Genomic DNA, 15,538 nt, shown 5'->3' with positions numbered 1-15,538 from the left:
CCTAGCGGTCTTCACTCCCATTGAAATCAATGCTGAAGGAGCTTTTACACTTCTGCATCCTGGTGTTGAAGGTGGAAGTGTAATAGCCATCTTCAACACCCAATGATTTCAATGGGAGTGTAGCCAAGGTAGGGCACACCCTATGGTGACATCTGGCCCGTTGCACTGTCAGCAGGACGGGCAATCAGCTCACCGCCGGGAATGCCAAGTGGCAGGTCCAAAGCGATTACCATTGATTCCTATCTTGAAGATAGATCATCAATGGTCAGTTGATCAGCCGGAGTCCAGCGCTTGGGATCTCTCCAGACAGTTGATTCGGGGGCCTGCTATCAGCATGGACAGCTCTGGAAGCAGCATTGTTCTTATTGCAGTGACAGTTTGTTACTGAAGGCACAGCAGCCATTGCATTGAATGGGAGCTGTGCCTTCAGTACCGAACTGGGCCGCTGCAATATTGACAGCACTATTTGCTTCCAGCGCTATCCGCACTGACAGCATGCTCAGGAATCTTCAGCGGCGGACCCCAATATACTAGAATGGCACACCTATCCATAAACTTACCTTTAATTTTCCTCACCATTCTCGTTCCACTTGTGTTCAGGTGCCTCGTAGCATCTTTCTATGCCTATATGATGGCATCATCTGATGGGCTGATCTTATCATGAAACTGTGATTTGGGAGCCAAGTAGCAGTGGAAGCAGCAGACTTTCTGTCCGGCAAATCTGCCCCGGATTAGCCAGCCATGCGGACAAGATTTAGCAAAAATCTCGTCCACACGGGGCAGCCAAACCGCCGCGGCAAAGCGGGGCGGAACCGGCAATGCGGCACAGAATTGACAGCCGCAGCATGTCAATTTTTTTTCCCCGATGCGGCCTCACTCCTCTCTATAGGGAGAGAAAGCCGCAACGGAATGCCGGCGGCTGAACCGCTCCAGAACCCGAGGCGAAATACCACGGGTTTTGAAGCTGCGGCTCTCCCGCGTAAATCTCACGTCTTTTCGGTGCGGCCAAGCCGTGGGAACCCAGTCTAACGGTAAGTGACGGATGCAGCCAAATTTAACTTGTTAAGATAACTTTCTATGCCACAGTTTGTTTACCCCTTTCAATTGCTTTACAATGGCTTTTGTTGTGTTAAAGGGATCGTCTGAGACTTTAATAGGCTTTTGCTGTTAATGACCTATCCTAAGGCCGCCTGCAGATGGCCAGGTCGGATCCGGCTGCGAGAATTCTCGCAGCCGGACCCGACCCGAGCGCCTGCAGAGAGCACCGCGGACTCATCCGCTCCCGCAGCTCCGGCTCTTTCACGTGCGGGCTGCCGGGCAGCCGGCACACGCGCAGAGCGGAGCCGGCGGCCGGTGAGTGACGTTTCTGTGCGGGGCTCTGCAACCCCCGCGCAGAATTAGAGCATGCCGCTGTTTGTTTGCTGCGCGTGATTTCGCTCAGACAAACCGCGGCGGTCTACATAGGATTGCGTGTTGTAATGCAATCCTATGCAGACGTAAAGGGGCGGAAATTCTACGGGGAATCCCGCCACGGAATTTCCGCCCGTCTGCAGGCGGCCTTAGTCATCAATAGTTGATTGGCAGGAATCCACCACTTGGGATCCCTGCTGATCAGCTAATCATTGGACCAGCTGAAAGTAGATAGCACTGTCCGGAGGATAGATCATCAATAGTAAAAGTCTGTAACTAAGAGAACAATACCTTGTTTTCCTGAAAATAAGACCTACACCGTAAATTAGCCCTAGCCTAATTTTTCAAGAATTTCAGAAAAGCTTGAAATATAAGCCCTACTCTGAAAATAAACCCTAGTTACACTACATTTAAAAAAACATTACCTAGCAGGCCCGGAACGGCAATCCTTGGTCACCCACACTGGATCACTTCCTGGTTACGGGATTCATAAACCTCGCCTCCAAGAAGCGATGGCTGTCATTGGTTCTTCGAGCGCTGCATTGATTGGCTGAGCCGTGGTGCTCGAAGAACCAACCACAGCCAGCAGAATTTATGAATTGGCTGAGGGACCTGGGCCAAGCCTGGTAGGTAAGTTAAAGACATCCCTGAAAATAAGACCTAGTGCCTCTTTGGGGGCAAAAAGTTTATAAAAGACAGGTCTTATTTTCAGGAAAACACAGTAGTTTATGGTTCATTTACATGGGACAAGTGTCGGCTAAACGACTGCGCGAACAGGTGACGTCACTGCTGGTTGTTCGCGTTCGTGCATAGTGTTTAGACAGGCAGCTCACCATGTAAAGGGAGGGTGAGGGAACTTAGCATGGCAAGCGCTGCAAAAGTCCCTCTCCCTCCCCTTGCCGGAAGCTCCCATAGGCTCCTATGGGAGCTTCTATTGCCACTATCAGCCGGCTAGGGGGAGAGACCTTAGCAGCGATAAGATCTCTTCCCCCGGCCCATGGAATTCCGGGCTGCAGCGTATATACACGCCTCAGCCCGGCCATGTGAACGGGCAAGAAAACGGGATATTTAGACGCGATTTGGTGGCGCCTTTTTCCTATTCATAGATTTTCGGCTGTGATGTGGGCGGCTGAAAATGGCAACGCCGGTGTGGAAGTGGCCTGAAGCTTATTCTTTATATGGCTGGGACGACTCTCAAGCATCTGTGCCCGACAGACCGTTCCGTGTAAAAAGGCCTTACGTGGGAGAATATATCCAGCCCCATATATATATATTTTAGGAAGTTGTACATGAGGGCAGAAGTAGTCCACGAATGGGTGCAGTAATGGGTTAATGATAAACAATGTACATTCTTCTACTCCCCTTCCTGCTTGTACAAAGGCTGCAGTCATCATACAGGTGCCTTACCTGCAGTAAACCTTCATCTTATCAAAAACGTATAAAATGCCCTAACCGCACGCTACTGTGTATACAGGTGACATTACTGTCCACGGATTTAACCCCTTCCCTGTAGGGCTTGCAGTGCTTCTCTGCAGCAGAAGGGACATAGCACAGCACTGACCTGAGTGACTGCTCCACAAGAGGTGGAGAATAGGGAGGAGACACCTGGGGGCGTAGCTGTCTACCTGTGTCTCACCTTTCTGGCTGGGCTGGGAATGAAAGAAAAAAAAAAAGTCAAAGGAGGGGGGGGGGAGGGGTAGAGAGGAAAAAAAAAAGAAGAATTACCAGTAGCACTTGTTCTGCCATCTCTTTCCCTTCCACACACCTTTACCTGCACAGACTTGAAAGTCCAGTTCCACCAGGGAGCTAGGGAGAACATAAAGGGAGAGTTCATTGGATCAAACATGTCACAAGAGACGGACAAGTAAGTGATCATACTGGTTTTGGGATCTGGTGGCAGTGAGAAGCTGGGAAAGTTTTTCTCATTCCTCTGTGTTCCTGGCGGTTGGATTGATCTGATGAGAGCCGCTCCGCAGACCCCCAACCTGCACGCTCCTCATCACAAACTTATTGCCACCATGTTGCTGTAAAAAAAAAAAAGTTTGATTACTTTTCTTTTTTTTCTTTCTTTACTCGGGAGAGTGGCATGGAGGCGGCTGAGCTGGGAAAAGGCCCAGGAAGGGAGAGGGAGAGAGATTGGCTTTTGTGTGGAAGTAACAAAAGACTTCTGTTGCTGTACAAACGGCCGCATTCTGCGCTCGCTGTCAGGTGGGCTCTGGTGGGAGATCCATTAGGAATGACCTATTGCCACATTTTCTTCCTAGGAGGGAGCCCCTTTTAGGAATGTGTTGTTATAGGTGACACTATTGTAATCAACCCTCTCGCAGTATAAAGTGGAGTAGGCGCGACTAATTGTATTTTTTTATTTTTTGCAATTTTAAAAAAAAAATTTTTGCAAAAATTTACGTCGGAAATGTGTTTTTATTGTACTTTAGTGTTGCGTCTGTTCTGTGATGAAGTGCGATATAAATCATGGACTGACAGCTGGAAGAAGCCAAGTGGTGCATCCCGGATACCGATGTATCATGCTTATTACTAGCTTACAGTTTACTTATATTTCATGCATGCTTATAGGCAATTGACTGACTTGTCTGTTCCAAGATATTTCGGATCTTTCCTCGCTCCCTTGGCAGATTGCATGTAGTCAGTAGATAGGTGAGTGTCTGCAGCAGTGCCATATGTTCCTTAATGCTAGACCCGAAGACCGGGGCGCATCTTGTTATGTCGTCTTAAGTTGTTTAGTACCACGATAGCCGGAGAACTATAGGTAACCCAAGTCGTGTCTAGCCTGACACAGGCTGCCATGCAAGATATCCTGTCAGTTCTTGTCCACCGATTTCTAGGAACGTTGATATGGGGTTTGCATGGAGGGCTACGCCGTCATCCATCATTGGGTAGGTTCTGCTGATTCTGTGCCCCGGGCAGATAGACTGATGTCTAGGGAGACAAGTTGGGACATTCAATCTCCTGAGTCTTGGCTTTCATCTCGTATTAGGATTGTCCTTCCATGCCCTTGCTTGCTATTGTTCTTGGCCTAGGAATGAGTGATGGACGGACGCATTGAATGGACATTCCTCAGAATTCAATTGGTGTCAAGACGTCCCTTCTTGATAAGCAGATAAATACAATAAAATCACTTTTATGGAGTTTCTTAACTACTTACTGTATGTAAATGGAGGGAAAGAAACTTTTAGCAAGAACACAATTGGACTTAATCCAGGGATTGTAATTGACAATAACGGGTCCACCCATCGCAGCTACAAACCGCTGCAGGCATCAACATGGGACTCCTGATATGTTGCATCTTCTTAAAGCAAGCTGAGGCAAGCTATACATCAAGCTCCCAGGCATGGCAGAGGGGAGAGATAAAGCAGCTAAGGTTTGTTTGAGAATAAAATATTTGCATTTGATTTAGTCCATGGGATTGTCAATTGCACAATACTTCTTAAAGGGATTGTCCTCCTTAAACAATTGTCTTATTTTGCAAAGAAAGACACCCAATGATAAGATTATCACAAGGTGTTCCTGCTGGGGTCCTCAGCAATCAGCTGTAATCTGTGGGGGAACCAGGATGCAAGTATTCAATTTTCCTATAGCGCCACCACAGGAGATATGAAGCATTACACAAGGGGACATGGAAATCAATGAGTTTTCTGTGTAAGGAATGGATGTGTGAGGTCTTCCAGAGTGAGGGATACTCTTTGAAGACACTGGATAAGGTTGGTAGAATGTGGGGAACCCTTCTCTATAATATTCGCATGCCCTACAGGGTTCATCTAGGCCATGAAATCTTTGTGCCAGTAATGAGTCATGATGTCTAATACTGATACGTCTGCTAAAAAGTTGATAGTTCGTGTTGGATTTCATCACGTTAATTGACTGCTATTGTTTGTGTATGACGTTGGTGGCAAAGCATGAGCTTTTTACTGTAGGGTAGGTTTAGACAAGGGGCGCTTTTTTTAAATTTTTTAAAATTTTTTACAATGAATCTAAACTACTTGGCAGACTGACTAACAAAACCACTTCACTTTTAGATCCATTGCAATCCCTTTACTACCCCCCCCCCCCCTCAAAACACCAAAATATACAAGTATTTCCTGTTTTATTCAATGTAAATTTTTGAAACCTGAATAAAAACCTAAACATAGGGTATCGGGTTGAGCAAGTACACTGTCCTACCAAAAGTAATTGAACATCTGAGCAAGAATCAAAATTGGTATTGATTTACATGTGTTAATACTCAGTGGGGCTCCTTTGACCCTCATGGCATTAGATATTCTCCGTGGCATACTTTCTACTAATGTCTGATACACTTCAGCTAGTATTTCCCTCCATTCATCCTAACTAGAGATGAGCGAGTATACTCGCTAAGGCACATTACTGGAGCAAGTAGTGCCTTAGCCGAGTATCTCCCCGCTCCTCTCTAAAGATTCGGGGGGCGGCAGGGGGCGGGGAGCGGCGGGGGAGAGAGGGGAGGAACGGAGGGAAGATCTCTCTCTCCCTCTCTCCCGCCCGCTCCCCGCCGCAACTAACCTGTCACCCGCGCCGGCCCCGAATCTTTAGAGACGAGCGGGGAGATACTCAGCTAAGGCACTACTTGCTCGAGTAATGTGCCTTAGGGAGTATACTCGCTCATCTCTAGTTCTAACAAATGTCTGGTGAGTTCTCTCAAAGAAAATGCATCAGCCCATCTACAATGGCGCAAGCAGGGTTGTCATTGGACATTTTGAGTTATAGAAAAACTTTCTATGGAGTGACAAATCGCGCTACTCTATCCAAATCGGATGGATGTACCCTGGTGTGGAGGATGCCTGCAGAACGCCATTCACCTGAGTGTGTTGAAGGGATGTTCTGGGCATAGCCTAATATTTAATTGGTTAAAACCCACCTCTGCCTTCTCCTCTGGGTCCTCGGTGTGTCTAACAACCGAAGACCCAAGCTTCCACATGCTAGACAATAATGTGCTGCCGACAATGTGACAATATTCTGGCAATGGTTAGCAATACTTCCAACAATTCAATGCGCCTTGTAACAAATATAACAGTTTTACATTAGTTTGAGGATATAGCTGTTCCATGACTGGACTGGCCTGCATAGACTCCCAACCTGAACCCTACTGAACATCTTTAGGACAACTGGAATGTTGGGTCAGGAAATATGAACAGTGGCCATTTTCTCGTGAAGATATACTTTCTTCAGTACAATTTTCAAGCTAACTAATCCTCATGGTGCTTTAGTAGTGCTATCTGATTGGGCAGAACTGGTCATGTGATCAGCAACGACCAACCAGAGAGCATTGCATTAGGTAATTAGAGATTGCTGTGGCTATTTTTTACAGTTGAAAATGGAACCTAGACCCGGCAGGACAAAAGGGCCACGAGAAGCCCTGCAAATAGTAACCCCCCTCCCCCCCTCTTGTCCCAGGGATGAATTTTGTTCCCAAACTCGGATGGTTACTTTAAATTTGGTCACTAGTTAAAAAGACAACTGAGAGCCAGTGATGACCTATCCTGACCTTCATGTAACATCGTGTGTAGGATCGAAGAAAACAACCATGTCCATCCAGTTCAACCTCTGATCCCCCAATGTTGATCCAGAGGAAGACAAAAAACCCTATAAGGTATTCCTCTTAACTCCAATCTGGCAATCGGAATAATCCAGATCACCGACCCTTCTGAAGTGATAAGTGACCATAAGACTAACCTCACACGGGCGAGTGCGATATCGGGCGGCCATGAATCACGAGTTGATATTGCGCGCACCCAATTCGATTTTATATTAAAACTGCCTCGCATCACTTTGGGTAAGTAGCGATCCTCCGCCTTGGCTGACAGCCGCAGCAGAGGATCACCGAGTGTTTTCAATGGTTAACTCTTGCATCGCACTCGTGTGCACCTTAAAAACAATGGGCGATGCGAGGGGCGCCCAAAGATGGGGCATGCCGCAATTCATCTCCCACGGCATAGTACAATTCGGGGGGGGATGCTCATGTGTATGAACTAGAGATGAGCGAGTATACTCGCTAAGGCACATTACTCGAGCGAGTAGTGCCTTAGCCGAGTATCTCCCCGCTCGTCTCTAAAGATTCGGGGGGGGGGGGGGGGGGGTTACGGAAGGGAGCTCTCTCTCTCCCCCTGCTCCCCGCCGCAACTCACCTGTCACCGGCGCCGGCCCCCGAATCTTTAGAGACGAGCAGGGAGATGCTCGGCTAAGGCACTACTCGCTCGAGTAATGTGCCTTAGTGAGTATGCTCGCTCATCTCTAGTATGAGCCCATTCAAAAAAAATGGGAGATTTGTGCATCTTGCAATGCACAAATCCCACATGTGGGAAGCCGGCCTAACATGTAATATTGTAACAATCAAGTGTTTTTGCAGCTCCCTGATGACTTCCTCCCTACTGAAAGACAAGTTTAAACTTAATATGTCATAGTCCCCATTTCCGAAGAGCCCCCCAACCTGCACCCCTGTTATTCTGTCAGTGCTATTGGTTAATATTAAGTCCAAAATGGTTGTCCCTGTAGTCTGTCCTGTGCAAGTCGGGCTAGGTAATTGTCTGTAGTTCTTGTCAGAAACTAATTTTCTTTAACTATCCGAATATAAACCTAAACCTGCGGATCTCATAACGCCCCCCCCCCCCCCCCCCATAATAATCACCTCATTGGGATTTGATGCTTCATCCATTTGCGTTCGTAATAGATTTTCGTGGGCTTCTGTTCTATTGGGGGCCTATAGAAAATCTTCATGGAGGATGTTATTATTTTTCCCTCCATGTATTCCATGAATACACTCATGAATTCCACTTGTTCCTCTCCCTCACATAACATATATTTTCACATACTGTAGACTCTAATCAGGACTTTACATCAAGACAACCCCCCCCCCCTTTGATTTTTTTTTCTTTAGATTCCTTCTAAACAAACTATAACCCTATAAAGGCCCATTTACACGCAAAGATAATCTTTGAAACGATTGAAAGATTTAGTGATCGTTTTGCATAAAGTACTAATGGGCACGAATGCCTGGTTTAGAGACAACGATTCTCGTTCAAAAGTCACTCCAAAGACATCTTTTAAGTGATAATCGTTGTGTGCATTTACACGGCAAGATGATCGCTCAAAATTCGTTCAAACAGCAGTTTGAGTGACAGTTCTGAGCGTTCACTTTGCATAATGTGTAAAGGAAGGCATGCTGTATGCAGAGACAAGCGGGACTGCTATCTTCTGTATACAGCTGTTTACTTCTTGGAGCGCTCAGCTGGTATACAGCTAAGCGCTCCGAGCGGGGTATGCAGAACACAGCTGGAACGCTGTCCTATTCATACTCCAGTTGTGTTTTCCGAGCGGGATACCAGCTGAAACAATAGTCTCAGCGGTATCCCGCTGAGAACTGAGCGCGCGGCACTGATAAGGCCTATCATTCTCTTTCAGCTTGCTGAAAGAGAATGATGAGCGACTCGTTAACGAAAACTGCACAATGTCAGTGCAGTTAGAGCCAACGATTCTCGCTCAAAAGATGTCTTTGAGTGAGAATCGTTGGGTCTAAATGGGCCTTAATGCCCATTAGTACTTTATCAGCTTCATTTGCGTGTAAATGAGTCTCCAAGAGCTGCTTGCAGAACTAAGCAGGTGGTCTGAGCTCTGCAATTAGCTTTATTGTTCTGGCAGGAGCTGTTAAGAGAAAACAGTACGATCTGCTTTCGTGGCAGGAGATAGCATTGTTTTTTTCTTAGCAGCCCATGCCAGAGCAGTGCTTTTTAAGCTCACCTAAAAATCATTGTTCAGATAAAAAATGCGACGATGGTAGCATTTACACAAAATGATTATCGCTGACGTTATCGTTTTAACAACTTTTGTGCGATAATCGTTGCATGTAAATGGGCCTGCAGTCATCCGCTCAGTCACAGATTATTCAGACATTATCACTTCCAGTTCGTCAACCTTATTGGTCAGACTTCTAGCATTAGTCAACATATAGTTCAGAAAGTTTTGGTCATTTTTCAATTTTAGGTCACTGTCTATACTGTCTTACCCCCTATATCTGTGATTGCTCCCCTTGCCCCCATTTCCTAGTTGATGGGTGTACAACTCCAGTCCTCAATGGCACGTGAGGACTGGAGTTGTACACCCCCCCACCCACTCCCAACATGGCTACACCTTCTGTAAAGCCTGTAGCCAACATCAAAGTTTGCCAGGTTTTCTAGGAACCCAAACCCCTCCTTCCTACACCAACTCTGGAGCCACTTGCTTACCTCCCTATCTCCCACTGCCTTTCTGGTGTGGCACGTGGTACAGGCAGTATTTCAGAATAAAACTTTTTTGGAGGTCTTTGCCCTGAGCTTACATTCCTAGTGTCAGGAAGCCAACAGCCTGTCCGGTGATCCTGGTCCTTGGAGCATATTCTAAATGGGAATGGTGCCGATAAACACAGCGGTAGATGAATATGTGAGTCCCTTCTCAAGTTCTCAGACTTTAAAGTCCCCCAATTTTAAGGCCGGTCTCACAAAACCGGATTTGTATTGCGGAATCCACGGCCAGGGTCCGCAGCATACAGCATGCATTGAAGGGTATGTACTTTCGCTTTTTCGGTCACACTCACGGAAAGAAAACGTGATTTTCTGCGAATGGAAGAAAAATCGCAGCGTGCTGTGTTTTGCTGCGGACTGCACACGGATGGCCTCCATTGAAGTCAATGAAGTCCGTCCGACCCACAACCCACCCGCAATTGACATTGTGAATAGGCTGCCGTACCCACGTTATTGCCTAGCGACAGTGCGGGAAATACAAATATTTGTGTATATATATTTTAATCTATTGTGCATGACCAACAGCAAGTGTCCGCAGTCATCTGCCGTACGGAAAAGAAGGTACACGGGGTCGCCGGGCTGCGGTCAGAGCTGCGGCCTCCCACATGCAGAATCCGACTCATTCGTGTGAGACCGGCCTTAGGCTTCTTTCACATGAGCGCATATCGGCCGGCCGTTTCCACGACGGCCGATATGCGCTGTAATCTGATACATTCGATTCCAGTGTATCAGATCAGCGGTTCCTTCTCGCTCGTTCTGTGCAATGGGCGGTAGTGGAGCTAAGTGCCAGTTCACCCTGCTGCCTCCCATTGATGGCTATGGACAAGGGTCGGGATGTGGGTGGAGATAAGCGTCCGCCCTCTCCTCGCCCCTTGTCCACAGCCATCAATAGGAGGAGGCGGAGCGGACTGCACTTAGCCCCACCCCTTCCTGCCCCCTCCCATTGCACAGAACGAGTGGGGAGGAACGACCGGTGAGCATGCGATGGGGAGGGAGGGGAAAAGGGCGATGGCCTGGTGAGCGCGGCGCCTTTGTGCTGGCCTAACCAGGCCATATAAACGGGCGCACAAACGCTTTTCGGGCACTGCTACCGGATCGTTAAATTCAGTCCAACCTAAAAATCGCCCTTCAGCCTTATCAGCAATTCTCCACAGGTAGTGCTGAAAGCATTGTTTCCCGTTGGAGAACAAAGGAGCTGAATGCAGATAAACGCTCTCGGGCTATTAACTGCATTCAGGGAAGGCTTCATTTACACACCTAATTGCCCTTAAAGGGGTTGTCCCGCGCCGAAACGGGGTTTTTTTTTTTTTCAACCCCCCCCCCCCCGTTCGGCGCGAGACAACCCCGATGCAGGGACGTACAGAAAGCTTACCGGAGCGCTTACCTTAATCCCCGCGCTCCGGTGACTTCTATACTTACCTGTGAAGATGGCCGCCGGAATCCTCTTCCTCCGTGGACCGCAGCTCTTCTGTGCGGTCCATTGCCGATTCCAGCCTCCTGATTGGCTGGAATCGGCACGTGACGGGGCGGAGCTACACGGAGCCTGCATTCTGCACGAGCGGCTCCATTGAAGAGAGCAGAAGACCAGGACTGCGCAAGCGCGGCTAATTTGGCCATCGGAGGGCGAAAATTAGTCGGCACCATGGAGACGAGGACGCCAGCAACGGAGCAGGTAAGTAAAAAACTTTTTATAACTTCTGTATGGCTCATAATTAATGCACAATGTACATTACAAAGTGCATTAATATGGCCATACAGAAGTGTATAGACCCACTTGCTGCCGCGGGACAACCCCTTTAAGTAGCTGAGTAGCTACTTAAAGGGGTTGTCCCGCGGCAGCAAGTGGGTCTATACACTTCTGTATGGCCATATTAATGCACTTTGTAATGTACATTGTGCATTAATTATGAGCCATACAGAAGTTATAAAAAGTTATTCACTTACCTGCTCCGTTGCTGGCGTCCTCGTCTCCATGGTTGCCGTCTAATTTTTGCCATCCAGTGGCCAAATTAGACGCGCTTGCGCAGTCCGGGTCTTCTTATCTTCTCAATGGGGCTCCGTGTAGCTCCGCCCCGTCACGTGCCGATTCCAGCCAATCAGGAGGCTGGAATCGGCAATGGACCGCACAGAAGCCCTGCGGTCCACGGAGGGAGAAGATGCCGGCGGCCATCTTCACCGGGTAAGTAAGAAGTCACCGGAGCGCGGGGATTCAGGTAAGCGCTGTCCGGTGATCTTTTTTAACCCCTGCATCGGGGTTGTCTCGCGCCGAACGGGGGGGGGGGGGGGTGTTGAAAAAAACAAAAAACCCGTTTCGGCGCGGGACAACCCCTTTAATAGTTTATGCAAAATGATTAGAGATCGCATACTCGCTAAGGCAAACTACTCGAGCGAGTAGTGCCTTATGCGAGTACCTGCCGGCTCGTCTCTAAAGATTCGGGGGGCGGGGAGCGGCAGGGGAGAACGAGGAGGAACGTAAGGGAGATCTCTCTCTCCCTCTTTCTTCCCCGCTACCCCCTGCTCACCGCCGCAACTCACCTGTCACCCGCGCTGGCCCCGAATCTTTAGAGACGAGCAGGGAGATACTTGGCTAAGGCACTACTCGCTCGAGTAGTTTGCCTTATCGAGTATGCTCGCTCATCTCTAAAAATGATCGCTCAAAGCGGTCACTCAGTTGTTTGAGCGATCATCGCTCCATGTAAATGGGCCTTTAGATGTTAGTAGAAAGTATGTCACGGAGAATATCCAAATGAGGCCCTATTAAGTATCAACATATGTAAATAAATACTACTTCTGATTCTTGCTGAGGTGTCCAATTTCTTTGGGTGGGGTGGTGTACTTTCCCAATATCTTACCTCCCTGGTTAGTATCACCATTCCACTATTTTCGGTACAAGTTCACAAACTTTTATATTGTGGCAAGATGGCAAATTGAGATGAGTCCGAAGAACAGTGTGCCTCACAATTCCTGGCTTCGAGTCGTGTAAGACACCTGTTGGTGAACAAGATATCTCTGTGTTTGTGTAAGTGAAGGCTGAGATTTGTAATCTGAGTCTAGGCCGGCTGGCTCACCGTAAATCACATCGCCTTGGTTGAGGTAAATATGAGCGGTGATTCAGCTTGAGAGCAGATAGACCATGATGGCATTAGATCAATAGGAAAATGGCTTCATGGACACTTGAGGCTCCGAGCTGAGAATGGGTCCTGTTCGTTAATCTGTGTACTAGAACTGACATCAAGTGACTATAAATGAAATTAACCATGAAGAGTGTGAATGGTCCATTTATTTTTACAGAGCCAACCATATAAGAGGGAAGAACTTGGGATAGCTGTGATGACGTGGCCCATAAGGCCCATTAATACCCAACGATTCTTGCTCGAAATTCGCTCATAGCCGTCTTTTGAGCGATAACCGTTGCATCTAAATGCACAGCCATCGTACAGTTTTCGTGCGCTAGCCGTGCATTGTTCAATTCTAGTTTTCTACAACTGAGCTATGAACTCTTATCAGTGGTGCAGGCTGTTATTACAGTCGGCAGCACTGATAGGATTCCTTCAGCTCGTGTCCCGCTGGTAGTTCACAACGGGATGTGATCTGTAATCATGGAGAACAATACAGCGGTTTTCTTATGCAGAACAGCTGTATTGTTTGCCAAGCAATAGCGGCGATGTACAGCTCTGCCTCCATAGCTCTTAAGTAGTTACTTAGCTAATATAGACTATGCAAAGATAATCGTTCAAAACTGTCACTCAAACTATTGTTTGAGTGACTTTTGAGCAATCATATGTCGGTGTAAATGGGGTCTTGTGTGCAAACCAAACATTGTTATGGCAATAGTCTCTAGTTGTGTTGTATTACAAGCTCTTATTCCCTCTGTGGACTAAAAAAAAAAAAAAAAAAGGTAAAAATTTAAGTTTAAAAAAGTGTTTACTAATTTACTAAAAAAAAAACAAAAGTAAAAAAACCTTTTACCATATTTATAATAGAATCTAAATAATAAAACAAAAAAATACATCTGTGCTATCGCTGCATCCGTAAAAGTCTAATCTATCAAGGTATCACATTGCTTACCCCAAACGGTGAATGTTGTCAGAAAAAAAAAACTAAGAACACCAGAATTACGCATTTTTTGGTCACTTCGTCTCTAAGAAAAAATGGAATAAAAAGCCAGAATGGTACTCACAAAAACTACAGGATGTCCCATCCAAAATGAGCCCACACACAACTATGTCGACGAAGAAATAAAAATGGTATGGCTTTCAGAAGATGGCGGCAGAATTTAAAAAAAAAATAATTAAATAACTTAGAAAAAAAATACCAGTAGTACAAAGAAAACAAAAAACCTCTAAGTTTGGTATCGTAGTAATCGTACTGACCCATAGAAAAAAGTTATCAGGTCATTTTTGTTGCAGTGTGTACGCCGCAGAAACAGGACGCACCCAAAGATGGCGGAATGTAGTTTTTTTTTCCATTTCACTCCGCTAAGAATTTTTCCAAGTTTCCAGTACGTTATATGATACGTTATATAGCACCATTGAAAATACAAGGCGTCCTGCAAAAAACAAGCCCTCAGACAGCGAGGTCGATGGATACGATTTTTTACTGTACGTGTCTATTGCCGCTCTTCACCTCATTGTCCTTTAATCAAAGAGGACAAATAGGTAAAAAGAGGTTATTGACACACAGCAGCGCTAATCTCCCTTTCCTGTTGTTATCTCTGCTCTTATCATGGCCAGGATTTTGTTTTGCATGGTTGTGTACATTTATGACTTGACCTCACTAGAACTTCCAACACATTGACAATCGGAGATTTTTTATTTGTTTAACAATGAGATATTTTTAAAAAAAACAAACTGCAAGTAAATATGATTCTGACTAGAGATGAGCGAGCACGCTCGTTTAAGGCTGATACTCGATTGAGCATCGGTCTTGTCGAGTAACTGATTACTCGACCGAGCACCATGAGGGGGGAGGAACAGGGGGGGGGGGGAGTGAGAGATCTCTTTCTTTCTCTCGCTTAGCTCCGCCCCTGTCAGGCCCCTTGTATTGCAAATGGTGACAAGGGGCGGGAGCTCAGTTCCTGCTCCTGGCTCTTCCATTCCCCCCCCCCCTGCAGATGAGGACATCGTATATCAGCTCGGCGTGAAAACCCAGCCAATATATGGTAATCTGAATAAGCCCTAAGGCTACAAGGGTGGGACAAGTTAAAATCCATCTGTGTGATCCTTATTTCTCCCAAAAATCTACCGTATGGAAAGAGTCGGGAGGTCCCCTTTCATATTCGATGCTTGCCACCACAGACAACATCTGTGGTAATGCGCAATAGCAGAGGAAAAAGCAGGAACAGAGAGAGGTGAGTAGGCTTACCTAGAAGACTTGCCAGCTCTTCCGGAAGATCTCCCTTTTTTCCTGGGAGTGTCTCGGTCATTTCATGACTAAGAGCTCCTGCTCGAAACATGCAGGCATTTGGAATACCCATGTTGGTTTTTTTTTTGTCCATGTTTTTATTGAAATGTTGAAATCCTTTGTGCCACCCTGTGGGGCGAGATGTGCCCTACCATTTGTCCAACAGACTCAATCGCTCCACCCAGCATGGGGACCAGTTACATAAACATGGCAACCGGACTGGGACTATGGGGGTTTTGACAGGCCCTGTTACAATAATTGAGTTTACATTTGCACATATGACACTTTTCCCAATTAACAGGCTCTCCTCCCTCCTACAGGTGATTTCTATGGTGGACGCTCTACTGATAACTACCAGTGGAAACTTTGGTTCAGGTCGAACTTTTCTAAAAGCTTGGTTTCACTTGAAATTAAACCAAGAT

General features: G+C 46.7%; 1 protein-coding gene across 3 annotated transcripts in view; it reads left to right on the top strand.

Moving 5' to 3' along the window:
• The first annotated feature begins 3,124 nt into the window (after positions 1–3,124).
• Positions 3,125–15,538, top strand: part of GRHL2 (grainyhead like transcription factor 2) — a 78,057-nt gene continuing 65,643 nt past the window's right edge. For all 3 annotated transcript variants that reach the window (XM_066578634.1, XM_066578633.1, XM_066578632.1), the window contains exon 1: positions 3,125–3,274. In XM_066578634.1, the coding sequence (XP_066434731.1) occupies positions 3,255–3,274 (20 nt within the window). In that variant the 5' untranslated portion in view covers positions 3,125–3,254. The remainder of the gene's footprint in view (positions 3,275–15,538) is intronic.

The sequence above is a fragment of the Eleutherodactylus coqui genome, chromosome 9 (genome assembly GCF_035609145.1).
Source record: "Eleutherodactylus coqui strain aEleCoq1 chromosome 9, aEleCoq1.hap1, whole genome shotgun sequence".
NCBI classification, from domain to species: Eukaryota; Metazoa; Chordata; class Amphibia; order Anura; family Eleutherodactylidae; genus Eleutherodactylus; species Eleutherodactylus coqui.
Note: the sequence above shows the minus strand (reverse complement) of the source record. Positions and strands in the feature narration are given on the sequence as shown.